Source organism: Oncorhynchus tshawytscha, linkage group LG05, assembly GCF_018296145.1.
Source record: "Oncorhynchus tshawytscha isolate Ot180627B linkage group LG05, Otsh_v2.0, whole genome shotgun sequence".
Taxonomy (NCBI): domain Eukaryota; kingdom Metazoa; phylum Chordata; class Actinopteri; order Salmoniformes; family Salmonidae; genus Oncorhynchus; species Oncorhynchus tshawytscha.
In genome coordinates, this window is record NC_056433.1 from 16356058 (window position 1) to 16383437 (window position 27380).

Here is a 27380-nt window from a genome sequence, read left to right on the forward strand (position 1 = left end):
TAACCTGCATCCATCCACCTTTGTGCGTTTATACTAACTAGCTACCTTAATAACCTGCATCCATCCACCTTTGTGCGTTTATACTAACTAGCTACCTTAATAACCTGCATCCATCCACCTTTGTGCGGTCTGGTTCTGTAGGGAAACACTGCTAGCATGGATACCCCACGTGTTGTTTCATCATATTAGATCATTTCCCCCTCCAATCTCTCTAATTGCATAACTTGTTTATCTCCAAATTTGAGTTATTGATTTGTTTACCTCGTTATGGTTGTTGACAAGAAAACAAAAGGCTTTGTTTTGAATGACTTCTGACCAGACTGTGCCATTGTTCCCTCAGAAGAGACTACAGCACCACTCAACAGCAGATCCAAGCAGCAGAAGTAGAGAGTATCATCCTCACCTGTCCAGAGAGCCCTGGTAAAATGAGACACGCACTGCCATTACATTCACTGTACTGATAGAATAACAGCAGCATGTTATATGTGGAGGCAGTGTAATACTAAGACCGTGTGGGTAAATGCTGCTTTCAGGATGTGATGTGGGACGGTAAGTGGTGGTGGGGGATGGAGGACGGTGTGTGCAGTCTCAATCTGAGGCAGTCTCAAATCATGGTTTCCTATGTGGACACAGTGTGCTGTACGAAGATGGTGCGGTTAAATGCTACTATCAGGATGTAATGTGGGACTTGGTACTAGGTGGTAGAGGGAATAGTGGACGGTGTCTTGCTGGGAAGTCTGTCTCTAGCAGTGACATCCTTTGCGGAGTGGTGCCTGGAGGGCAGTAGATCTGGGCTGAGCCTCCTGTCTGTCTGCCTAAGAGGGATTGCATCAGGCCTCGCAGATTAATCTGCCTGCAAAGCTCCTCTGAGAGGAAGGAGTGAGAGCAAGTGAGTCTGGCTGCCACAGATGAGCATGGAGAGGACAGTAGCACACACAGGCAGTCCGGCTAGTAAAGCACACTGTGGCCCAGCCAGCTGACTCCGGCACAGACAAATATGACAGTATACAGTAATGATGATGATCACCTGGTGCTGCAAGGTGACCTTGAAACACTGGAAAACTGCACCTGTGTGAAACACTGGAAAACTGCACCTTCCCCAAGGCCAACTTTCTCCACTATTTTTTTGTTTGTCTTGAAGATGAGGCTGGTTCTCAACACGATCAGTCGTTACTGCATACTGTACATGACAGATGACTGTTTCCTTTCCATGTTGTCTTTTATTCCCTTTTAAGCCAACGACAGCGTGAGCATCAAAGAGCACAGTCGGAGACCCTTGCTGGAGGGCTGTTGTAGCTTTCCCTCGCAGGTTCAGAGAGTGGAGGTAAGAGCAGTATGAACTCACGTCGTCATCTGGGTCCGTATTCATAAAACATCTTGTTGTGTGAGTGCTGATCTAGAATCAGTTTAGCCTTTTACACCATAATGGACATGGGGGACCTGATTCTAGGTCAGCACTCCTACTCCCCCTTGGTTCACTCCAGACCTGACTGCCCTCGACCAGCACAAAAATATCCTGTGGCGGACTGCAATAGCATCGAATAGTCCCCGCGATATGCAACTGTTCAGGGAAGTCAGGAACCAATACACGCAGTCAGTCAGGAAAGCTAAGGCCAGCTTCTTCAGGCAGAAGTTTGCATCCTGTAGCTCCAACTCAAAAAAGTTCTGGGACACTCTGAAGTCCATGGAGAACAAGAGCACCTCCTCCCAGCTGCCCACTGCACTGAGGCTAGGTAACACAGTCACCACCGATAAATCCATGATTATCGAAAACTTCAACAATCATTTCTCAACAGCTGGCCATGCCTTCCGCCTGGCTACTCCAACCTCAGCCAACAGCTCCGCCCCCCGCAGCTACTCGCCCAAGCCTCTCCAGGTTCTCCTTTACCCAAATCCAGATAGCAGATGTTCTGAAAGAGCTGCAAAACCTGGACCCGTACAAATCAGCTGGGCTTGACAATCTGGACCCTCTATTTCTGAAACTATCCGCCGCCATTGTCGCAACCCCTATTACTAGCCTGTTCAACCTGTCTTTCATATCGTCTGAGATCCCCAAGGATTGGAAAGCTGCCACAGTCATCCCCCTCTTCAAAGGGGGAGACAGCCTGGACCCAAACTGTTACAGACCTATATCCATCCTGCCCTGCCTATCTAAGGTCTTCGAAAGCCAAGTCAACAAACAGGTCACTGACCATCTCGGATCCCACCGTACCTTCTCCGCTGTGCAATCGGGTTTCCGAGCCGGTCACGGGTGCACCTCAGCCACGCTCAAGGTACTAAACGATATCATAACCGCCATCGATAAAAGACAGTACTGTGCAGCCGTCTTCATCGACCTTGCCAAGGCTTTCGACTCTGTCAATCACCATATTCTTATCGGCAGACTCAGTAGCCTCGGTTTTTCGGATGACTGCCTTGCCTGGTTCACCAATTACTTTGCAGACAGAGTTCAGTGTGTCAAATCGGAGGGCATGCTGTCCGGTCCTCTGGCAGTCTCTATGGGGGTGCCACAGGGTTCAATCCTCGGGCCGACTCTTTTCTCTGTATATATCAATGATGTTGCTCTTGCTGCGGGCGATTCCCTGATCCACCTCTACGCAGACGACACCATTCTATATATATAGAGGAAATCCGGCGCCGACAGAGATGGCCGCCTCGCTTCGCGTTCCTACCTTTTTTTACAAGCATTTCGCTACACTCGCATTAACATCTGCTAACCATGTGTATGTGTGTGACAAATAAAATTTGATTTGATTTACTTCCGGCCCGTCCTTGGACACTGAATAGGAGGAAGCATCTTGTTTATAATGTCTACCTCCGCTGTCCATTTCAACCAAAAAGAGCTGAGCGGTTTTAAGACGATACCCCTGAGCGATTTAGCAATGATGTTGACTGATGTCAGAAGATACAAATAATTGAAGTGTAGCCTACCTGATGCTGAAATGTAATTGTCTTTGCCTTGTCTGCAGCCCCTAAATCCAGAAAGGAACCACACAGTGTGTGGGAAGTGTAGCAAATCCAGTGAAAGCCACAGCACGTGTGAACACTGTGGGAACTCCTTGGTGCCGGAGGTTCCTCACCTCTATCACCCCCCAGCAGCCCAGCCTACATCCCCCACACCCAGACCCCCCATTCGACCTCACCCACAGCACACCCACCCCCATCAACACCCATCCCCAGGACCAAACAGTCGACAGCTGACCAAGAATAGCTTCTACGGTTCGTCCTCGACCATGAGGGCGCTGCCGCTGCGTGTGGACACAGTGATGAACCCGCCTATTCCGGTACGCATCACCACCCGGGCCGGCCTGTCGCTGCCACACAACGGGAGACCAGCGGGGTGGGGTTGGTGGGGAGCTGTTGCGCCGGGAAAGTCGCCGGCAACAAAGGCAGGAGGACGGCGGCCGCCAAGCAGCACGAGCTCAACGACCCCAGTAAGTCCACTGTCCAGGTATGCATCCCAAATTTCACCATATTCCATTTTGTGCCCTGGTCAAAAGTAGTGCACTATGTAGGGAATAGGGTGTCATTTGGGATACACACCTGGCCTGCTCAGTACTCACTCTTCACCTGCCTCTGTGCTGGTTAGTCTCAGGGTTTACTGCAGGCAGGTGTTTGTCCCTGTGAGAGGTAGTACACTACAGAAGTGGTTCATTTCAACCAACTGCACAGGACGTTCTCTGTAACCAACCACACAGCTCAAAACCACTAGCACCTGTCCGTACATCTTACCTCTCTCTGTCAGAACTGTTATCAAACAAAGGCCACATTTCAGGATGTAAATCCCATCTTGTTGAAATAATTTATTCAGCTGTGTTGCGTCTGGAAATGACGACTCTGTTTGTGTTCCAGTCGTGCTGTCCAGTGACGAGGATGAGGCGGACAACGCCAGCACGGGCAGCGTAAACAGGCTGGACAGCGTTTCCCCTCAGCCTGCTGACTCAGCCCACTCCTCACCGGCGCCCTCCGGAGGCAGAGTGGAGGCGGCAGTGAAGAGTAGCACAGGAGGGGAGCAGGAGGAGATCACTTCTGACTTCTTCTCTGACGTCGACAGCAGAATTTCACTACCCAGAAGGAACCGCATGAAAGATCAGGTATGTCGTCTTTTAACATAAACTCAGCAAGAAAAGAAATGTCCCTTTTCAGGACCCTGTCTTTCAAAGATAATTTGTAAAAATCCAAATAAATTCACAGATCTTCATTGTAAAGGGTTTAAACATTGCTTCCCACACTTGTTCCATAAACAATTAATGAACATGCGCCTGTGGAACGGTCATTAAGACACTAACAGCTTACAGACGGTAGGCAATTAAGGTCACAGTTATAAAAACTTAGGACACTAAAGCGGCCTTTCTACTGACTCTGAAAACACCAAAAGAAAGATGCCCAGGGTCCCTGCTCATCTGTGTGAAAGTGCCTTAGGCATGCTGCCATGCTGCAAGGAGGCATGAGGACTGCAGATGTGTCCAGGACAATAAATTGCAATGTCCGTACTGTGAGACGCCTAAGACAGCGCTACAGGAAGACAGGACAGACAGCTGATCGTCCTCACAGTGGCAGACCACGTGTAACAACACCTGCACAGGATCGGTACATCTGAACATCACACCAGCGGGACAGGTACAGGATGGCAACAACAACTGCCCGAGTTACACCAGGAAGGCACAATTCCTCCATCAGTGCTCAGACTGTCCTCAATAGGCTGAGAGAGGCTGGACTGAGGGCTTGTAGGCCTGTTGTAAGGCAGGTCCTTACCAGACATCACTGGCAACAACATCGTCTATGGGCACAAATCCACCGGCGCTGGACCAGACAGGACTAGCAAAAAATTTAGTTGCGGTTTTGTCTCACCAGGGGTGATGGTCGGATTTGCGTTTATCGTCGATGGAATAAGCGTTACATTGAGGCCTGTACTCAGTACTTAATGCACCAGATACTGACTGTTACTTTTGATTTTGACCCCCCCGTTCAGGGACACATTATTCAATTTCCGTTAGTCACGTCTCTTGGAACTTGTTTAGATTATGTCTCAGTTGTTGAATCTTATGTTCAAATATTTACACATGTTAAGTTTGCTGAAAATTAACACAGTTGACAGTGAGAGGACTTTTCTTTTTTTGCTGAGTTAATATTTGTAAGTATTTTTCATTTAGACCGGGATAGCATGATATGAGTAGGGTCTGCCGGGAGTCCTACCCATGCTGGGGTGGTGTATAGGTGCTGTAGGCGACCCGCATTATCCTCTACAACAGCCTCTGTGTATAGGGTGGTACTTGTGTGGATACGCAATTAAGTTTTCCTCAATTCATGACTACATTATGTAAACGGACCTGTCTTGTCGTGAGCTGTTTTATCACATTTCAGTCTGACTTTGAGTCTGTCTGTCAAAATGTCCTTGACCATAATATTCCTGATCTGCTCTCTCAAGGTAACCTCCTGGGTAGTTTTGCTTGGCAGAAAATGACATCACTGGGTGTTTTGTATTCACCGAGATGGGCCCCTTAAGTTGTTTTTGGCAGCCTTTGTGACTAAGGATTTAAGTCTCCTCATTTACTTTTTGTGTGTTCAGGGTTGTAAAGTTTTCCTTTGAGAAAACAACATAGTGCTACTGAAATTTAGCTTGCAAAGGAATTGGGCAGTGGAATCTAAATGGCCAGTTGATGAATCACCTTGTGGTGTTGGCCAGAAATCTACTGTACATGATTTGTCCCTCAGAGAAATTAGTGATATGAAGCAGCAGGTTTCAAGTCTGACCATGCATGTTATTTTCAGTTTGGAAACCAAATGCCGGATGACTCTACACCCAAGAAAAAACAGAGGATCTCTCCCGACAAGTTGGACAGCATCATCTTGGACTGTCGGAGTGTGAGAGTAGGGACTCTTCGCAGGATGGTGTCCAAGCCTGTCAATGTAAGTACCCTGCTCCTGTACAGTCGTGGCCAAAAGTTTTGATAATGACACAAATATTAATTTCCACAAAGTTTGCTGCTTCAGTGTCTTAAGATATTTTTGTCAGATGTTACTGGAATACCTAAGTATAATTACAAGCATTTCATAAGTGTCAAAGGCTTTTATTGACAGTTACATGAAGTTGATGCAAAGAGTCAATATTTGCAGTGTTGACCCTTATTTTTCAAGAACTCAATCTGCCCTGGCATGCTGTCAATTAACTTCTGGGCCACATCCTCACTGATGGCAGCCTATTCTTGCATAATCAATGCTTGGAGTTTGTCAAAATTTGTGGGTTTTTGTTTGTCCACCCGCCTCTTGAGTATTGACCACAAGTTCTCAATGGGATTAAGGTCTGGGGAGTTTCCTGGCCATGAACCCAAAATGTTGATGTTTTGTTTCCCAAGCCACTTAGTTATCACTTTTGCCTTATGGCAAGGTGTTCCATCATGCTGGAAAAGGGATTGTTCGTCACCAAACTGTTCTTGGATGGTTGGGAGAAGTTGCTCTCGGAGGATGTGTTGGTACCATTATTCATGGCTGTGTTCTTAGGCAAAATTGTGAGTGAGCCCACTCCCTTGGCTGAGAAGCAACCCCACACATGAATGGTCTCAGGTAGAGGTTGACCGATTAATCGGAATGGCCGATTTCAAGTTTTCATAACAATCGGAAATCGTTATTTTTGGACACCGATTTGGCCGATTAAAAAAAATATATATGTTACCTTTTATTTAACTAGGCAAGTCAGTTAAGAACATATTCTTATTTTCAATGACGGCCTAGGAACGGTGGGTTAACTGCCTTGTTCAGGGGCAGAATGACAGATTTTTACCTTGTCAGCTCAGGGATTCAATCTTGCAACCTTACGGTTAACTAGTCCAACGCTCTAACCACCTGTTTTACATTGCACTCTACGAGGAGCCTGCCTGTTACGCGAATGCAGTAAGAAGCCAAGGTAAGTTGCTAGCTAGCATTAAACTTATCTTATAAAAAACAATCAATCAATCATAATCACTAGTTAACTACACATGGTTGATGATATTACTAGTTTATCTAACGTGTCCTGCGTTGCATATAATTGATGCGGTGCGCCTTCGTGAAAAAGGACTGTCGTTGCTCCAATGCCTTTCTTAAAATCAATACACAGAAGTATATATTTTTAAACCTGCATATTTAGCTAAAAGATATCCAGGTTAGCAGGCAATATTAACCAGGTGAAATTGTGTCACTTCTCACGTTCATTGCACGCAGAGTCAGGGTATATGCAACAGTTTGGGCCGCCTGGCTCGTTGCGAACTAATTTGCCAGAATTTTACATAATTATGACATAACATTGAAGGTTGTGCAATGTAACAGGAATATTTAGACTGATGGATGCCACCCGTTGGATAAAATACGGAACGGTTCCGTATTTCACTGAAAGAATAAACGTTTTGTTTTTGAGATGATAGTTTCCGGATTCGACCATATTAATGACCTAAGGCTCATATTTCTGTGTGTTATAATTAAGTCTATGATTTGATAGAGCAGTCTGACTGAGCGGTGGTAGGCACCAGCAGGCTCGTAAGCATTCATTCAAACAGCACTTTTGTGCATTTTGCCAGCAGCTCTTCGCTGTGCTTCAAGCATTGCGCTGTTTATGACTTCAAGCCTATCATCTCCCGAGAATTAGGCTGGTGTACCCGATGTGAAATGGCTAGCTAGTTAGCGGGATGCGCGCTAATAGCGTTTCGAACATCACTCGCTCTGAGACTTGTAGTTGTTCCCCTTGCTCTGCAGGGGTAACGCTGCTTCGAGGGTGGCTGTTGTCGATGTGTTCCTGGTTCGAGCCCAGGTAGCGGTGAGGAGAGGGACGGAAGCGTGGCAATACTAGTGGCAATACTAAAGTGCCTATAAGAACATCCAATAGTCAAAGGTATATGAAATACAAATCGTATAGAGAGAAATAATCCTATAATAACTACAACCTAAAACTTCTTACCTGGGAATATTGAAGACTCGTGTTAAAAGGAACCACCAGCTTTCATATGTTCTCATGTTCTGAGCAAAGAACTTAAATGTTAGCTTTCTTACATGGCACACATTGCACTTTTACTTTCTTCTCCAACACTTTGTTTTTGCATCATTTAAACCAAATTGAACATTTTGTTTTTTTCCGGATGCCCCAAACAATCGGAAAGGGGATTCGTCAGAGAAAATGACTTTACCCCAGTCCTCAGCATCCCAATCCCTGTACCTTTTGCAGAATATCAGTCTGTCCCTGATGTTTTTCCTGGAGAGAAGTGGCTTCTTAGTGGCCCTTCTTTGCTGCCCTTCACCAGGCCATCCTCCAAAAGTCTTCGCCTCACTGTGCGTGCAGATGCACTCACACCTGCCTGCTGCCATTCCTAAGCAAGCTCTGTACTGGTGGTGCCCCGATCCCGCAACTGAATCAACTTTAGGAAATGGTCCTGGCGCTTGCTGGACATTCTTGGGTGCCCTGAAGCCTTCTTCACAACAATTGCACCGCTCTCCTTGAAGTTCTTGATGATCCGGTAAATGGTTGATTTAGGTGCAATCTTACTGGCAGTAATATCCTTGCCTGTGAAGCCCTTTTATGCAAAGCAGTGATGACGTCACTTGTTTCCTTGCATGTAACCATGGTTGACAGAGGAAGAACAATGATCCCAAGCACCACCCTTCTTTTGAAGCTTCCAGTCTGTTATTCAAACTCAATCAGCATGACAGAGTGATCTCCAGCCTTGTCCTCGTCAACACTCACACCTCTGTTAACGAGAGAATCAGACATGATGTCAGCTGGTCCTTTGGAGACGGGCTGAAATGCATGGTAATTGGCAGTTAATTGGCATGGTAAAAGGGTCTTTGCAAATAATTGCAATTCATCTGATCAGTCTTCATAACATTCTGGAGTATATGCAAATTGTCATCATACAAACTGAAGCAGCAAACTTTGTGAAAATTAATATTTGTGTCAGTCTCAACTTTTGGCCACGACTGTACTCTCTCTGTACAGACACTTATACTTACCTAAAATCTGGCCAAAAACAATAGCCTATCAGGTTTTTTTCCTGGATCAAAAAGGAGCTTAGGTGGTGGGCTTGGTAGGAGGTGTGGCATGAGCGCCATCAGTGTGGCTACACTTTAGAGAACATTTTAAGAGGCCCCCATCCTGCAATTCTACACATTTCTCCATGGAGCTGAGAGAAAATGGTGCCGTTATAAAGCTTATTTCCTGTGATTCTACATATTCTGCCGTCGAGCTGAGAGAGAATTTTACCTAGTTTTCCTGCAATTCTATGCATTTTCCATGCCATGAATAATGTTATTATTTTTCTTAAACATTACAAAATGAATACTGGTAAATTTAAGTTGACTGACTGTCTAGCATACCGCCATCATTCAACCATCTTTGTCTTTCAGTTTACGGTCGATCACATTCATCTTGAAACTGAAGGTAGGAGACCACAAGAATGTCAGATGTCCTATAAATGTTTTCCTCTGCTCTCAAAGGACAACCTATTGTAGATAGACTAGACAGTGTTGTACAGTGTGTAGGGTTGCAAAATTACAATATATTTCTTAAATAAGTTGCTGGAATTGATCAAACTTAACAGTATGTGACGTAATAGTGCTTTCTGTCCCAGGTCCTGAGGTGGATTCTCTGGAGAAGGTGTGTCTGCGTGCGTCGGAGCTCATAAGCTGTGAGTGGTGCAGCGTGAGGAAACTGCCAGTCCTCTTCTTCCAGACCAGCCCAGAGGAATGTGTGCGCCTCCGCACCCAGCTCAAGATGACCCGAGACAAGGGAGGCCTGTGCTGGTACGACTGCGCTGGCAACGGTAAGGACAGCAGACGCTACATAGTGATGTCAATTGAACTGTGGAGAATCCCATGCTAGTTGCAATAGCAGTAGTCTGTACATAGATGGATGAACAGAAACCTGTGTTTGGAGAAGCCTTTCTGTGACGTGTTATTTTGTGCTAAATAAAGCAAGTATGTTACCTCACCTTCAACAAAATGTCAAGTCTTGTTGCTTTCTGTTCTGTCCTCAGACTCCGATGAGAAGTACATGGTGTTGATCTTTGAGAACGGGCTGTCGCTGCAGCAGCAGATGGTTCTAGAGGAGATTCTACAAGAGATCGGCCGAGCCAACAACCTCAATGAGTTCCCCACCAAATTGTCGTTTGATGAAGCTAACATCAGATTGGTCAACTACAACAAAGCAACTAAAGAAAAGGTGGGCCTGGAATTGATCAAACCTAACAGTATGTGACGTAATAGGGCTGTGTGTCCCAGGTCCTGAAGATTAGCATCTTAGAGCCTTTTGAGACTAGCTACCGAAATATATGTTGCTGGTTTTTGGTTACATCCCTTTCTTGTAGGTAAACAACAGCACTAAAACCAACACACCGGCTCCAATGGTGCGAACGCGCATGGCTACACGACAGCAGAAGAGTGCGTTTTTTGATGATGAAGACGATGACATGGCTGAGCTCCAACCCACCTTCACTGGACCAATCATAAAGTACAAGGGTTATCTATCTCCTACTCCTGGGTCATGTTCATTAGGCACCAAACAAGAGAATTGACTGAAACATGTCCAATAAGAAACACTTGTTTTTGTTTTCTGTTGCAAACAATTTTTTTGTACCCTAATGAATACAACCCTGTCATCTTAAGTACAATTCTGTGTTTGTTTGTTCCCGATGGTTTAATCATTGGATGGTTGTGTTGTAGGTTGATGGTGTACCCACCTCCTCCAGCCAAGGGGGGCATATCGGTGACTAACGAAGACCTTCACTGCCTTAACGATGGAGAATTCCTAAACGACGTCATCATAGACTTTTATTTAAAGTTGGTATAATTTGCTTTCCATTGTAAATTTTCCATTGTCTATTTTCCATTGTCTTTAAAGTCACATTCTCTGTTTGATATTCTATCGACGCAGTGCTTGCTTTTGTTGCATATAAGGGACATTGACCAACCTCACAGGGACTGTGGATTGACTGTTTTCTGTGTGTGTGTATCTTCCCTTAGATATTTAGTTTTGGAGAAGTTGAAAAAAGAAGACTCACAAAGGAGTCACGTGTTTAGCTCATTCTTTTACAAGAGACTCAACCAGAAAGAGAGGAGAAACCTCCCAGACACCACAAACCTACCGTGAGTCTCCTCTTCTCTGTCAGTGAAATGAGGGGAAACACATTTCACACCGAATTGAGTTATGACAGGACAGAAGCTGGAGTCTGGTTTAGTGATAGCTCTGCCGAGTCTGGACCACACACATCCGCTGGCTACTGCGTTTCGATGCCCGCCTCGGCCCTTCCTCTCGGTCTCACTCAAGTCTTCCTCTCTACATTTCCACTATGATTATTATTGTCCATAAAACAAAATAACGACTTAAAAAAACAAACATGTTTCTTCTTTGCTGGTTATCAGGATGCAGAAGAGGAAGCACAACAGGGTGAAGACATGGACCAGACATGTAGACCTGTTCCAAAAGGACTTCATCTTTGTTCCCATCAATGAGTCGTAAGTTACTGTCTCTAAATATCACTGACTGCTTCCCAAATGACACACCCTATTCCCTATATAGTGCACACATTCTTATATAGTGCACCACTTTACAAAAGTATTGCGCTTTATAGGGCGCTGGTTACAATAAGTTTACTATTTAGGATGCACAATCTATCCAAATGGAATTTCATTCAAGTCTCAAAGGGATACTTTGGGATTTTGGCAATGAAGTCATGGATACCATTTCTATGTCTCTGCATCCAGTATAAAGGAAGTTGGAGGTAGTTTCACAAGCCAATGCTAACTACAGTGCCTTCGGAAAGTATTCAGACCCCTTTACTTTCCACATTTTGTTACGTTAGAGCCTTATTCTAAAATTGATTCAATCGTTTTTTTAAATCAATCTACACACAATACCCCATAATGACGAAGCGAAAATAGGTTTTTAGAAATGTTTGCAAATGTATAAAAAATAACAACAACAGATTGGGATAAACAGAGATCAAGGTTTATCTGGAACAGTAAGAGACCAATAATTAGATATACAACATTACAGTTGCCAAAAAACTGTGGGGGTATGGCCTTACCAAACCTAAAAGATTATTATGTGTCAGCCCAATTGAGAGCTCGGGTGTGTTGGTGCAATTGAGAATATGAATCCAAAGGGAAAGACATGGAGACTACTTTGACAGAGATACCCATACAGTCAGTTTGGGGAAATAAGGACATGGAGACTACTTTGACAGAGATACCCATACAGTCAGTTTGGGGAAATAAGGACATGGAGACTACTTTGACAGAGATACCCATACAGTCAGTTTGGGGAAATAAGGACATGGAGACTACTTTGACAGAGATACCCATACAGTCAGTTTGGGGAAATAAGGACATGGTAAAAGAAATATACAATAGACAAAATCAGTGGATTCATTTCTTTCTAAAGACATGTTGTAGGCTAGTTAAGCAAAATAATTTAGAGAGGTCAAACTGCTGAGTTGGCCCGCATACGACCCCAGCTTCATCCCTGCAACTCAGGACAGCAGATTTAAACAATGGATGCAGAAATGCATCACATCATTCAGTACAATTATAAGGGATCAGGACCTAGATAACTTCCAGGACCTAAGTAAAAAACATGGCTTGGATAAACAAGATTTTTACAGATACCTACAAGTTCGACACTGTTTCTTGAGGGAGATAAAAGTGATTGAGCCTCGAGCACCTCCAAAATTAATCCCTGTATTCACTAATGCATACAACTTGGGGAGTAACAAAAAAACTATTTCATATCTCTACTTGGGTATTCAAAGAAACATTCTACAAACTATATTAAAAAGAAATGGGAGGAGGAACTTAACATTGAAATAACTGATGAAACATGGTTGAACATATTCGAGACAAAGCTCCACTAACGCAAGGTCATGGCGATATTTTGTTGGAAGAATGTTATACATTTGTTCATAACACCTAAACTGAAATCAAAACAGACTGGCTTCCTACACCCTTGTTGGAGAGAATGCTGTCTATTGTGGGCGGATCACTCTCATCTTTTGGACTTGCCCCGCAATCGAAACTTACTGGGGAGAAATATGATCTAACATTGGAAAAATAATGGGATTTGACATAGAACAAACATTAATTTCTTTGTACATGGGTGAAATACCTGATAACTTACACAATAGAGAAAAGTACCTGTTGAAGGTCCTACTGGCAGCCAGTAAAAAGGCTGTCACTAGGAAATGGTTCAAAAAGACCCTCCTACAGTGACACAATGGATAGACATTGTAGAAGAAATACACCACATGGAGCATATGACCTTTGCTTTAAGAACTCAACAGGAGAGAGGTCAAGAATACTGGGTTTCGTACTTGAAAATGGTCTAATTCAAAGATGTCAATGTAACTAATATGATGAAGGTGTGATGTGCACTGTAACTGGCAGATCTTTTTTGTTTTTTTTACTTTACTTTATTTGTACTTTGTGTTCCTACAATAAAAACATAGTATAAAGAAAAAACAACAGATACAGTGGGGCAAAAAAGTATTTGTGTGAAGACTTACAGAAAACGTTTGACCTCTATCATTGCCAACAAAGGGTATATAACAAAGTATTGAGAAACTTTTGTTATTGACCAAATACTTATTTTCCACCATAATTTGCAAATTCATTAAAAATCCTACAATGTGATTTTCTGGATTTTTTTTCTCATTTTGTCTGTCATAGTTGAAGTGTACCTGTGATGAAAATTACAGGCCTCTCTAATCTTTTAAGTGGGAGAACTTGCACAATTGGTGGCTGACTAAATACTTTTTTGCCCCACTGTACCTTATTTATGTAAGTGTTCAGACCCTTTGCTAAGAGACTCGACATTGAGCTCAGGTGCATCCTGTTTCCATTCAACCTTGAGATGTTTCTACAACTTGGAGTGCACCTGTGGTAAATTCAACTGATTGGACATATTTTGGAAAGGCACACACCTGCCTATATAAGGTCCCACAGTTGACAGTGCATGTCAGAGCAACAACCAAGCCATGACGTCGAGGGAATTGTCCGTAGAGCTCCGAGACAGGATTGTGTTGGCACAGATCTGGGGAAGGGTACCAAAACATTTCTGGAGCATTGAAGATCCCCAAGAACACAGTGGCCTCCATCATTCTTAAATGGAAGAAGTTTGGAACCACCAAGACTCTTCCTCGATCTGGTTGCCCGGCCTAACTGAGCAATCGGGGGCGAAGGACATTGGTCAGGGAGGTGACCAAGAACCCGATGGTCACTCTGATAGAGCTCCAGAGTTCCTCTGTGGAGATGGTTGTCCTTCTGGAAGGTTCTCCTATCTATGCAGCACTAGACGGAAGCCACTCTTCAGTAAAAGGCACATGACAGCCCGTTTGGAGTTTGCTGAAAAGGCACCTAAAGGACTTTCAGACCATGAGAAACAAGATTATCTGGTCTGATGAAACCAAGATTGAACTCTTTGGCCTGAATGCAGAGCGTCGCGTCTGGAGGAAACCTTGCACCATCCCTATGGTGAGGCATGCTGGTGGCATCATCATGCTGTGGGGATCTTTAAGCACCAGGGACTGGGAGACTAGTCAGGATCAAGGGAAAGATGTACACAGAGATCCTTAATGAAAACCTGCTCCAGAGCACTCAGGACTTCAGACTGGGGTGAAGGTTTCCCTTCCAACAGGACAACGACCCTAAGCACACAGCCAAGACAACGCGGGGGGGCAATTTGAATCCATTTTAGAATAAGCCTGTAACGTTACAAAATGTGGACAAAGTCAAGAGGTCGGATTACTTTCCAAATGCACTGTAGTGTTAGCGCAATGATGGAAGCCTATGGTATCTACTAGCATGGTAGCAACTTCCTTCAATCTGCACGCAGATATATAGAAATGCTATCCACAAGTTAATTTGACGCTGGGGAAGTAGATAAATGGCTTCATTGCCAAAAACCTGAAGTATCCCTTTAAGAATTTATGTGACGTGCAGTGATGAAAACAAACACATTTGTTATTTTGTATCAGTATAAGATACAATGTAAGACACAGATGGTAAACCTAATTCTCTTTCTTAACCAAACCCATTGGTCTCTCTGTTTCAGAGCCCACTGGTACTTGGCAGTGATCTGCTTCCCAGGGATGCAGGACCCTCAGTTTGAGCATGACCCTTTGTGCCAGGCCCCAGGGCTATCACAGACACAGTCAGCCCCCCAGGGCAGGCCTCCTGACCACTGCCGCCCACTCTCCCCAGAGTCAGACTACTGTGAGCCCCCAGGCAGTGAGGAACCCTTGGCCCCCTCAGAGAAGCTGTCCCTCATTGCAACAGAGGCCTCCTCGGAAGGACACTCCCACAGCGAGCAGCCAAAGGGAGCGTCCACCTGTCCCAATGGGGGCCAAGTGCCTCCCAAGACCTCTTTAGACAGGGTGAATGGGCTGGTCAATGCTCAGCCACAGTACACAGGTGAGCCACAGGCAATGTTTCTACTTGGAAGTAGCATTTAATTGCACTGTGTTAATTACACTGTATCCTGTGCATATGGCAAATATACTTTGATGTCTTAGAAGCTGTGTGGAAATTGATGGATTAAGAGTCCATTATCTCATTGGCTTTTAATCATGTTTTGCAGATGGCTTGCACAGAATCAGTTTGTGTTACAGATCAGGTAGTGGCAATGGTGATGACACAGATACCTTTTCTGATGACCAAAGCTCCTGTCAGGTAATGGGGGAATTTGCTATTCTGTTGGTGACATTTGTATTTATTATGGAACCCCAGTAGTTCCTGCCAATGCAGCAGCTACTCTTCCTGGGGTCCAGCAAAATGAAGGCAGTTTATACAATTTCAAAAATATTACAACCCATTCGCAGATTTCACAACACACTGTGCCCACGGGTTTAAATAAAATTTTACTGTTTGCATCAGTTACTTGATGTGGTATAGAGTTCCATGTAGTCATGGCTCTATGTAGTACTGTGCGCCTCCCATAGTTTGTTCTGGACTTGGGGACTGTGAAGAGATGTCATAGACACACATGGGTGTTTGAGATGTACGCCTGTAGTTCAAACAGACAGCTCGGTGCATACAAGTATTGATGAAGTCAATCTCTCCTCCACTTTGAGCCAGGAGAGATTGACATATATATTATTTAATATTAGCTCTCTGTGTACATCCACGGGCCAGCCGTGCTGCCCTGATCTGAGCCAATTGTCCTTTTTTTGTGGCACCTGACCACACGACTGAACAGTAGTCCAGGTGTGACAAAACTAGGGCCTGTAGGACCTGCCTTGTTGATAGTGCTATTAAGAAGGAAGTGCAGCGCTTTATTATTGACTTACCTCTCCCCATCTTATCTATTTTTGTATCAATCTGTTTCGACCATGACAGTTTACAATTCAGGGTAACTCAAAGCAGTTTAGTCACCTCAACTTGCTCAATTTCCACATTTATTTATTACAATATTTAGTTTGAGGTTTAGTGAATGATTTGTCCCAAATACAATGCTTATATATTTTTTTATATTTAGGACTAACTTATTCCTTGCCGCCCACTCTGAAACTAACTGCAGCTCTTTGTTAGGGGGTTGCAGTCATTTCAGTCGCTGTAGTAGCTGACATGTATAGTGTGGAGTCATCCGTGTACATAAACACACTGGCTTTACTCAATGCCAGTGGCATGTCATTAGTAAAAATTGAAAAAAGGGGCCTAGACAGCTGCCCTGGAGAATTCCTGATTATGTTGGAGAGGCTTCCATTTAAAGAACTCCCTCTGTGTTCTGTCAGACAGGCAACTCTTTATCCACAAATTACAGTTGAAGTCGGAAGTTTACATACAGTGGGGCAAAAAAGTATTTAGTCAGCCACCAATTGTGCAAGTTCTCCCACTTAAAAAGATGAGAGGCCTGTAATTTTCATCATAGGTACACTTCAACTATGACAGACAAAATGAAAGAAAAAAAAACAGAAAATCACATTGTAGGATTTTTAATGAATTTATTTGCAAATTATGGTAGAAAATAAGTATTTGGTCAATAACAAAAGTTTATCTCAATACTTTGTTATACCCTTTGTTGGCAATGACAGAGGTCAAACATTTTCTGTAAGTCTTCAAGGTTTTCACACACTGTTGCTGGTATTGACCCATTCCTTCATGCAGATCTCCTCTAGAGCAGTGATGTTTTGGGGCTGTTGCTGGGCAACACGGACTTTCAACTCCCTCCAAAGATTTTCTATGGGGTTGAGATCTGGAGACTGGCCAGGCCACTCCAGGACCTTGAAATGCTTCTTACGAAGCCACTCCACCGCCCGGGCGGTGTGTTTGGGATCATTGTCATGCTGAAAGACCCAGCCACGTTTCATCTTCAATGCCCTTGCTGATGAAAGGAGGTTTTCACTCAAAATCTCACGATACATGGCCCCATTCATTCTTTCCTTTACACGGATCAGTCGTCCTGGTCCCTTTGCAGAAAACCAGCCCCAAAGTATGTTTCCACCCCCATGCTTTACAGTAGGTATGGTGTTCTTTGGATGCAACTCAGCATTCTTTGTCTTCCAAACACGGCGAGTTGAGTTTTTACCAAAAAGTTATATTTTGGTTTCATCTGACCATATGACATTCTCCCAGTCTTCTTCTGGATCATCCAAATGCTCTCTAGCAAACTTCAGATGGGCCTGGACATGTACTGGCTTAAGCAGGGGGACACGTCTGGCACTGCAGGATTTGAGTCCCTGGCGGCGTAGTGTGTTACTGATGGTAGGCTTTGTTACTTTGGTCATTCACTAGGTCCCCCCGTGTGGTTCTGGGATTTTTGCTCACCGTTCTTGTGCTCATTTTGACCCCACGGGGTGAGATCTTGCATGGAGCCCCAGATCGAGGGAGATTATCAGTGGTCTTGTATGTCTTCCATTTCCTAATAATTGCTCCCACAGTAGATTTCTTCAAACCAAGCTGCTTACCTATTGCAGATTCAGTCTTCCCAGCCTGGTGCAGGTCTACAATTTTGTTTCTGGTGTCCTTTGACAGCTCTTTGGTCTTGGCCATAGTGGAGTTTGGAGTGTGACTGTTTGAGGTTGTGGACAGGTGTCTTTTATACTGATAACAAGTTCAAACAGGTGCCATTAATACAGGTAACAAGTGGAGGACAGAGGAGCCTCTTAAATAAGAAGTTACAGGTCTGTGAGAGCCAGAAATCTTGCATGTTTGTAGGTGACCAAATACTTCTCTTCCACCATAATTTGCAAATAAATTCATTAAAAATCCTACAATGTGATTTTCTGGATTTCTTTTCTTCATTTTGTCTGTCATAGTTTAATTGTACCTATGATGAAAATTACAGGCCTCTCATCTTTTTAAGTGGGAGAACTTGCACAATTGGTGGCTGACTAAATACTTTTTTGCCCCACTGTACACCTTAGCCAAATACATTTATACTCAGTTTTTCACAATTCCTGACATTTAATCCTAGTAAAAATTCCCTGTTTTAGGTCCGTTAGGATTACCACTTTATTTTAAGAATGTGAAATGTCAGCATAATAGTAGAACGAATGATTTATTTCCGCTTTTATTTCTTTCATCACATTCCCAGTGGGTCAGAAGTTTATATACACTCAATTAGTATTTGGTAGCATTGCGTTTAAAATGTTTGACTTGGGTCCAACATTTTGGGTAGCCTTCCACAAGCTTACCACAATAAGTTGGGGGAATTCTGGCCCATTCCTCCTGACAGAGCTGGCGTAACTATGTCAGGTTTGTAGGCCTCCTTACTGGCACACGCTTTTTCAGTTCTGCCCACAAATTTTCTATAGGATTGAGGTCAGGGCTTTGTGATGGCCACTCCAATGCCTTGACTTAGTTGTCCTTAAGCCATTTTGCCACAACTTTGGAAGTATGCTTTGGGTTGTTGTCCATATGGAAGACCCATTTGCGACCAAGCATTAACTTCCTGACTGATGTCTTGAGATGTTGCTTCAATATATCCACATAATTTTCCTGCCTCATGATGCCATCTATTTTGTGAAGTGCACCAGTCTCTCCTGCAGCAAAAAGTACGATCTTTGTTCCCTTGTGCAGTTGCAAACCGTAGTCTGGCTTTTTTATGGCGGTTTTGGAGCAGTGACTTCTTCCTTGTTGAGTGGCCTTTCAGGTTATGTCGATATAGGACTTGTTGTACTGTGGATATAGATACTATTGTACCGGTATCCTCCAGCATCTTCACAAGGTCCTTTGCTGTTTTTCTGGGATTGATTTGCACTTTTCGCACCAAAGTACGTTCAGCTCTAGGAAACAGAACGCGTCTCCTTCTTGAGCGGTATGACTGCTGCGTGGTCCCATGGTGTTTATACTTGCGTACTATTGTTTGTACAGATGAACGTGGTACCTTCAGGCGTTTGTAGATTGCTCCCAGAGATAAACCAGACTTGTGGAGGTTTACAATTTTTGGCTGATTTCTTTTGATTTTCCCATGATGTCAAGCAAAGAGGCACTGAGTTTGAAGGTAGGCCTTGAAATACATCCACCGGTACACCTCCAATTGACTCAAAGGATGTCAATTAGCCTATCAGAAGCTTCTAAAGCCAATTTCATAATTTTCTGGATTTTCTAAGCTGTTTAAAGGCACAGTCAACTTAGTGTATGTAAACTTCGGACCCACTGAAATTGTGATACAGTGAATTATAAGTGAAATAATATGCCTGTAAACAATTGTTGGGAAAAATGACTTGTGTCATGCACAAAGTAGATGTCCTAACCGACTTGCCAAAACTATAGTTTGTTAGCAAGAAATTTGTGGAGTGGTTGAAAAACTATTTTTAATGACTCCAACCTAAGTCTATGTAAACATCCGACTTCAACTGTCGCAGGGGGTGTTAAGCCATAACGCATATGTATTTCCAGCAGCAGACTATGATCGATAATGTCAAAAGCCGCACTGAAGTCTAACAAAACAGCACCCACAATCTTTTATCATCAATTTCTCTCAGCCAATCATCAGTCATTTGTGTAAGTGCTGTGCTTGTTGAATGTCCTTCCCTATAAGCATGCGGAAAGTTGGTTGTCAATTTGTTTTCTGTAAAATAACATTATCTGATGATTTGCAGATTAAGTTAAATGAATGTTGTGTAACTTTGTTTAATTCTTTTTTTGTTGTCTAGGATGAGTGCAGTGAGGACGGTGCACTTGCTGAAGATCTGGAACCCCCTGAGAGCTCAGAGTGGATGTCAAAACCCACCGTCTGTAAACAGTGAGTAGGAGAGGATGTTCTACCATTCTTGTGGCAGTAGAGGATGCTATTGCTTTCCTTCTGACACCTTTGTGGATAGTGTAATTAGAGGTTAATGGCTATGAATATTTCCCTCAAAATTACAATGTTTTAGGCCTTTTCTAAGTGATTTGTTTGTTTTCTCAGGCCTTGTATTCTCATCATGGACTCGTTACGTGGCCCTGCCAGATCTTCTGTCATTAAAACATTACGAGAGTAAGTCAATACTTCAATACTGTTCTGAATATTGTAGATTTAGTTTGCCTAATTAGCACACACAAGCAAACCTTCCCAAGCCATTTATATTTTGTTTGTGTGCGTGTGTGTTTAACTGCAGGTACCTAGAGGTGGAGTGGGAGGTGAGGAAAGGAAGTCGGAGGAGTTTTGGGAAGGATCAGACAAAGGGTTCTAGCCCACATGTGCCTCAGCAGGACAACTTCAGCGACTGTGGAGTCTACATTCTGCAGTATGTGGAGAGCTTCTTCGAGGTGCGCGTATAATCTGGAGCGACACAAACAGTGTACACACACACCAATGCAGTGTATACTGTAACTGAGACACCTTGAGCCATATAATGGGATGTAGGCCATTAACACAGTGTTGCTGTGTCATTTTAAATTGCCAATGTATTTAGTGACGCAATTACTTGTATCAGACTCACCTTACCCATGATCCTGGTAGGATAAATAGTTGTACAGTGCATTCGGAAAGTATTCAGACCCCTTGACTTTTTCCACATTGTTATGTTAGACTTATTCTAAAATGTTAAATTTGATTTTTTTCCCCTCATCAATCTACACAATAACCCATAATGACAAAACAAAAACAAGTTTTTCATTTTTTTAGCAAATATATTAAAAATAATAAACTGACATTTACAGAAGTCTTCAGACCCTTTACTCAGTACTTTGAAGCACTTTTGGCAGCGGTTACAGCCTCTGGTCTTCTTGGGTACGACGCTACAAGCTTGGCACACCTGTATTTGTGGAGTTTCTCCCATTCTTCTCTGCAGATCCTCTCAAGCTCTGTCAGGTTGGATGGGGATTGTCGCTGCACAGCTATTCAGGTCTCTCCAGAGATGTTCGATCAGATCAGTCCGGGCACTGGCTGGGCCACTCAAGGACATTCAGACACTTGTCCCGAAGCCACTTCTGCATTGTGTGCTTAGGATCATTGTTCTGCTGGAAGGTTAACCTTTGCCCCGTTCTGAGTGCTCTGGAGCAGGTTTTCATCAAGGATCTCTCTGTACTTTGCTCCACTCATCTTTCCCTCGATCCTGACTTGTCTCCCAGTCGCTGCTGCTGAAAAAAATCCCCACAGCATGCTGCTGCCACCACCATGTTTCACTGTAGGGATGGTGCCAGGTTTCTTCCAGATGTGACGCTTGGCGTTCCGGCCAAATAGTTCAATCTTGGTTTCATCAGATCAGAGAATCTTGTTTCTCATGGTCTGAGAGTCCTTTACGTTCCTTTTGGCAAACTCCAAACAGGCTCTCGTGCCTTTTACTGAGGAGAGGCTTCCATCTGGCCACTTCCATAAAGGCCTGATTGGTGGAGTGCTGCATAGATGGTTGTTTTTCTGGAACGCCGTCAAAGTGACCATCGGGTTCTTGGTCACCTCCCTGACCAAGGCTCTTCTCCCCTGATTGCTCAGTTTGGCTATGCATCCAGCTCTAGGAATAGTCTTGGTGGTTCCAAACTTCTTCCATTTAAGAATGATTGAGGCCACTGTGTTCTTGAGGACCTTCAGTGCTGCAGAAATGTTTTGGTACCTTTCTTCAGATCTATGCCTCGACACAATCCTGTCTCGGAGCTCTACGGACAATTCCTTCAACGTTATGGCTTGGGTTTTTGCTCTGACATGCACTGTCAACTGTAAGACCTTTATATAGGCATGTGTGTGCCTTTCCATATGTCCAATCAGTTGAATTTACCACAGGTGCACTCCAAGTTGTAGAAATTTCTCATGGATGATCAATTGAAACGGGATGCACCTGAGACTTGAAATTGAGCTCATCGCAAAGGGTCTGAATAGTTATGTAAATAAGGTATCTGTTTTTTATTTTTAATACATTACATTTCTAAAAACCTGTTGTCACTTTGTCATTATGGGGTATTGTGTGTAGATCGATCAGTCTAATTAAAAAAAAAAAGTCTAACGTAACTAAATGTGGAAAAAGGGAAGGGGTCTGAATACTTTTCGAATGCACTGTATATTGAGTTGAATTACTGAATTGAATTACCTGCAGTGGTTGTTAATCAATTGAGCAATTGCCCGAACCAGGGTTTTAGACTTGATTTGGAAGCTTCATTTCTACCTTGCACCACTCTGAAAATAGTACTTCAGACTGAATCCCAAATAATTCTGATTTTGGGCCCCCCATTCAGAATCCACTTACCAGCTTTCATCTCCCGGTTAACCTGGAGGAATGGTTCCCGCAGCAACGGATGAAGACGAAACGCGAAGAGATCAAGGAGCTCATCTTAAATATCCAAGCCCAACAGGAAATGGAGGTGGGCCAGGGCTCAGCCAAAGGCTCCCCTGGAGGACAGGAGGTGGGAGAAGAGGATACAGGGGAAGGTGTAGAGATTCAGAACCTGCCTGTCAGCCCCTGAGGTGCACTGTCTAGTCCGACACTGCTACCTACTTTTTTAATTTGACATGATGGTCCTATCTATCGGGTGGGTCTCCCGCTGCCTGGCCAAGCCTGGATGGAGGTCTGCCTGCCTGCTGCCTGGGCCAAGCCTGAATGGGGATCTGGAGGTATGCCTGCCTGCTGCTGGGCCCAGCCTGGATGGAGGTATGCCTGCCTGCTGCCGGGCCCAGCCTGGATGGAGGTATGCCTGCCTGCTGCCGGGCCCAGCCTGGATGGAGGTATGCCTGCCTGCTGCCGGGCCCAGCCTGGATGGAGGTATGCCTGCCTGCTGCCGGGCCCAGCCTGGATGGAGGTATGCCTGCCTGCTGCCGGGCCCAGCCTGGATGGAGGTATGCCTGCCTGCTGCCGGGCCCAGCCTGGATGGAGGTATGCCTGCCTGCTGCCGGGCCCAGCCTGGATGGAAGTATGCCTGCCTGCTGCCCGGGCCCAGCCTGGATGGAGGTATGCCTGCCTGCTGCCCGGGCCCAGCCTGGATGGAAGTATGCCTGGATGGAGGTATGCCTGCCTGCTGCCTGGGCCAAGCCTGGATGGAGGTCTGCCTGCCTGCTGCCATGCCTGCCTGCTGCCTGGGCCAAGCCTGGATGGAGGTCTGCCTGCCTGCTGCCAGGGCTAAGCCTGGTTGTACACTGCTGGATTACTCTCCATCTCCATTATATCGTAACTGCCATATTCCTTCCATTGACAACAAAGCAAAACATTTTAAATTTGTATTGAATAAAACATGTATATATTCTGGAAGTTTTTTGCTGCCTTTGTAATTGACTGTTTTTGATGCTGTGCTCTACATGAAGATCATCATCCATAGGTTAGTTATGTTTTCTTCATAAATGTTATTTTTTTTCGGTAGGATCTGTGCAGAATATACCGTTGTGCTGCTCTCGCATCGTGTTTATGCTTTCGACTGAGACTGAACTGGCGTTAATTTGTCATTTTTATATCCATACCTCTCATTAATGGGTCGGCAGGTAGCCTAGTGGTTAGAGCATTGAACTAGTAACCGAAAGGTTGCAATCATTATCTAGGGATGATTGGTTCTTGACATTTTATATAGGGATATACACTGAGTGACAGACTGACCAGGTGAAAGCTAGGATCCCTTATTGATGTCAATTGTTAAATCCACTTCAATCAGTGTAGATAAAGGGGAGACAGGTTAAAGGATTTTTAAGCATTGATACATGGATTGTGTATGTGTGCCATTCAAAGGGTGAATGGGCAAGACAAAATATTGAACGGGGTATGGTAGCAGGTACCAGGCGCATTGGTTTTAGTGTGTCATGAACTGCAACGCTGCTGGGTTTTCCACACAACCGTTTCCCGTGTGTATCAAGAATGGTCCACCACCTGACTCAACACAACTGTGGGAAGCATTGGAGTCAACATGGGCCAGCATGCCTGTGGAACGCTTTGGACACCTTGTAGAAACCATACCCTAAAGAATTGAGGCTGTTCTGAGTGCAAAAGGCAGAGGTGCAACCCAATGTTCTTAATGTTTTCTACACTGTATATTTAGTGGGTGTGTACATGATGGAACACAGCAGTTTTATAGATTTTCTTTTCTAAAAAGCTTTTAGTTTATATAACCTTAGCTCAAAGTAAGCTCCATGTATATTCAGAAGTGTTAAATATTTGTTTTAATCACATTGATCTTAAAGATACTGTATGTGAAGAAGTATGTGGGCGGCAGGGTAGCCTAGTGGTTAGAGTGTTGGAATAGTAACTGGAAGGTTGCAAGTTCGAATCCCCGAGCCGACAAGGTACAAATCTGTCGTTCTGCCCCTGAACAGGCAGTTAACCCACTGTTCCTAGGCCGTCATTGAAAATAAGAATTTGTTCTTAACTGACTTGCCTAGTAAAATAAAGGTAAAAAAAACAAACATGTGAAAACAGCAGAATGAGGCTTTCCTCTCCATTTCTAGGTATGTGTAGCTTTTTGAGTTCATAGATGCTTTGCATTCATTCCCACGCTCCATCCTGATGGGTGTTTTAAAACCAAATGTGTATCCCAAATGGCACCCTGCTTCCTATGTAGTGCACTACTTTGACCCCCATGTAGTTAGTGTACTACTTTTGACCAGAGTTCTGGTCAAAAATAGTGCACTATATAGAGTGCCATTTGGGACGCTAACCATGAGAGAATATCCTAGATGCCTTCACTGCGGTTATGGTCGCGGACAATGTTGTGTAAATATTTTACAAGCTTAAGTTGGATCAATGCACCCTCACACTTGTCCTCTGTGATGTGACGGACAGTATCTATTGTCCCCTGAAATGTCAAGTGCATCCAAACCCATTCTGCCACACAACCAGTCATCATAGTTTCCATGGAGGATAGGCCTATGATGGTGTTTGCACAGCTAGCCTTGTTTTTCATGAGGGCTGGCCCAAGTTGGCTGGTGAATAGACAAACATTTCCTCCTGCACAACCTGAAATTGCCTTTCATATGTACATGATGCAAGGTGGCCAATGCACTTGCCCACCTCACCAGGTGTGGAGTGTGATATATTTGTTCTGCGTCTTTCCTCCCAAAGTAGGCACTTGTCTTGTTCACTTCCCTTGTCCTTGAAATGAGTGGTATAAGAAACATGGTGGAAGCTCCCAATAGCCCATGCTTCTGCAATCCTATGGTTTTAATTTATGCGCACACTTCAGGAGAACGGAGATATTATAGGGACTCACCAGTAAGGAGCCAACATGTTCTCAGGGCAGAATGCACACATTAGGAGGCACCATTGTCTGTGTACAGAAACATGAAGCAGATGTAGCTCTGGCCTCCTCTCAGGTGATTCTCTAATGTGATGCACTCACCCTGCAGCTATCAGCTTTCAATCTGGTATTGGGTGACTTCTTTAGGGGAGGGGACTTTAATGTTACTGGGTCACTCAAAAATGTATGATGCCCAAGTTGTCTGGAAACTTGGTCTGCATTTTTCAGAACCCTGTAGTGGCATAATTGCTTAGAAATAAGTCTTGCTAAGTGGCTATTGAACCACATGGCTGCGTAGACAGTTTGAAAAGATAATTGGATACATATAATCTAAATGTGTACAACTGTACTGTAGTGTCAAGTGACGTCATGGCCAATTCCTTGGACTTGTGAGCGAGTCGGAGGTTGCTGCAGGAAGGGGAGATCGGAGGTTGGATCTACACCCAGCACTCCATTGGGGAAACTTTCACTTTTATAAACAAGTGTCAGGCTGCACTGGTTGAAGAGGATACGAGGTAGGTAATGTCAGCGAGCATTTTTTTTCCCCCCCTTACAAACTAAATTCAATGCAATTGTTGAAAGCTTTTTAAATAGTGGTAGCTAGTTGTACACGGGAGTTATCTTCGCTAGCTGGTTGGCTAACATTAGCAGGCTACATTGATGCCAATGGAGGCTGTCAACGCAGGAGACGATTGCCATCACATGTATTCTTCCTTCGGGAAAACCGTAAACACAGCATCCTGGAATGTAGACTTTTGTTCCGATTTTCGCTCAAAGAAATACTCCCTTTTAGAAAACGTTACCGGTTTCCAATGAGTTCAACATTTAGCTGGTCAATTCGATATCTGACACGCTCCGAAACAGAACAGTGTGGGTATCACTGAAGGTTCATTACACTGTTCTAGAGTTGTCATTTCCCAGCTGCAGAGCATGCACTGCTGCGTACATCAGATCAGATAATGCGATTCCAGTCGGTTGTTTTTATAACCGTTCCGACGAATGGTTCCATTACAATATAACTCTAACAATTATGCACCCTCAACGCAATTGCATGAGGATTGATGGCACCCTTGTGTCCTGACCGAAGTGTTCCGGTTTTGTAGCTCGTTCGTTTTCTTCTCACCCACACACATAGGCAGTACCTGTTGTGTGTGGCAAGAGATTCAACTGAGCAACCAATTGAAGCATGGGCCTGCATCTAGCCTACACAATGTTTAAAAAATAAACAGGAGTTTTCAGATAGGCACACAGGTACGTGTGCTCTCGTTATGGATTGCAATAACTCATGCCTGTGTTCTCAGATGAGTAATGTCCTAAATCAAAAATGTTACATGGTTACATGAGAATTCAGTGTGTGCAATAGGCTATGCTGTTCTGTGTCTGACAGACCAGACAGACAATTGATGGAAAGAACTAGAGGTGCCAAGTTCACCATTTTTCCATTGGTCCCACTGTCTGCAGACGTTGCCAACAGGAAATGATTTGTCTCAGTTTTTTGAGGGACTTTGATCTTTGGTCATTTCCATACCTGTTTTATTTTTATGAGAGTGTGAATTGCTATCAGTCACAGTGTTGCTGCTCTTTGTGACAGAGGCGTTGCACCTGTGTTGACATCCTGCTAGTAAAAGTTGAGGGCGTTCAAAGTCCTTTCAGGAAATATTCACTTTACTACCTGGCTCATGCACTGCCGGTTTCACCTTTCTTAAAAGACATTTGAAGACCACTGGAAAGGTCTACTTTTACCCAGTGTATAGCTATTGCTTGTAGGATACAGCAGGCTAAATATCCCCTTTTCTGTT

At 44.1% G+C, this 27380-nt stretch overlaps 2 protein-coding genes across 7 annotated transcripts in view; both read left to right on the forward strand.

The window, feature by feature from the left end:
• The window catches only part of LOC112250015 (sentrin-specific protease 6), a 34789-nt gene extending 11177 nt beyond the window's left edge, over positions 1-23612 (forward strand). The window contains 19 exon segments of the mRNA XM_024419813.2: positions 341-420; positions 1236-1324; positions 2970-3215; positions 3218-3434; positions 3853-4094; positions 5773-5910; positions 9370-9403; positions 9594-9785; positions 9999-10183; positions 10329-10471; positions 10684-10800; positions 10984-11106; positions 11383-11475; positions 15068-15426; positions 15593-15684; positions 20112-20200; positions 20366-20434; positions 20556-20706; positions 22606-23612. Of these exon segments, the coding sequence (XP_024275581.2) occupies positions 341-420; positions 1236-1324; positions 2970-3215; positions 3218-3434; positions 3853-4094; positions 5773-5910; positions 9370-9403; positions 9594-9785; positions 9999-10183; positions 10329-10471; positions 10684-10800; positions 10984-11106; positions 11383-11475; positions 15068-15426; positions 15593-15684; positions 20112-20200; positions 20366-20434; positions 20556-20706; positions 22606-22833 (2887 nt within the window). The 3' untranslated portion in view covers positions 22834-23612.
• Positions 23613-25884: 2272 nt separating this feature from the next.
• Positions 25885-27380, forward strand: part of LOC112250017 (unconventional myosin-VI) — a 132271-nt gene continuing 130775 nt past the window's right edge. For 4 of the 6 annotated variants that reach the window (XR_006083357.1, XM_042321549.1, XM_042321547.1 and 1 more), the window contains exon 1: positions 25885-26096. The gene's annotated coding sequence lies outside the window, so the exon portion shown is untranslated. Of the gene's footprint in view, positions 26101-27380 lie in introns of all 6 variants that reach the window. The other 2 variants (XM_042321548.1, XM_042321551.1) reach the window with 2 other exon arrangements.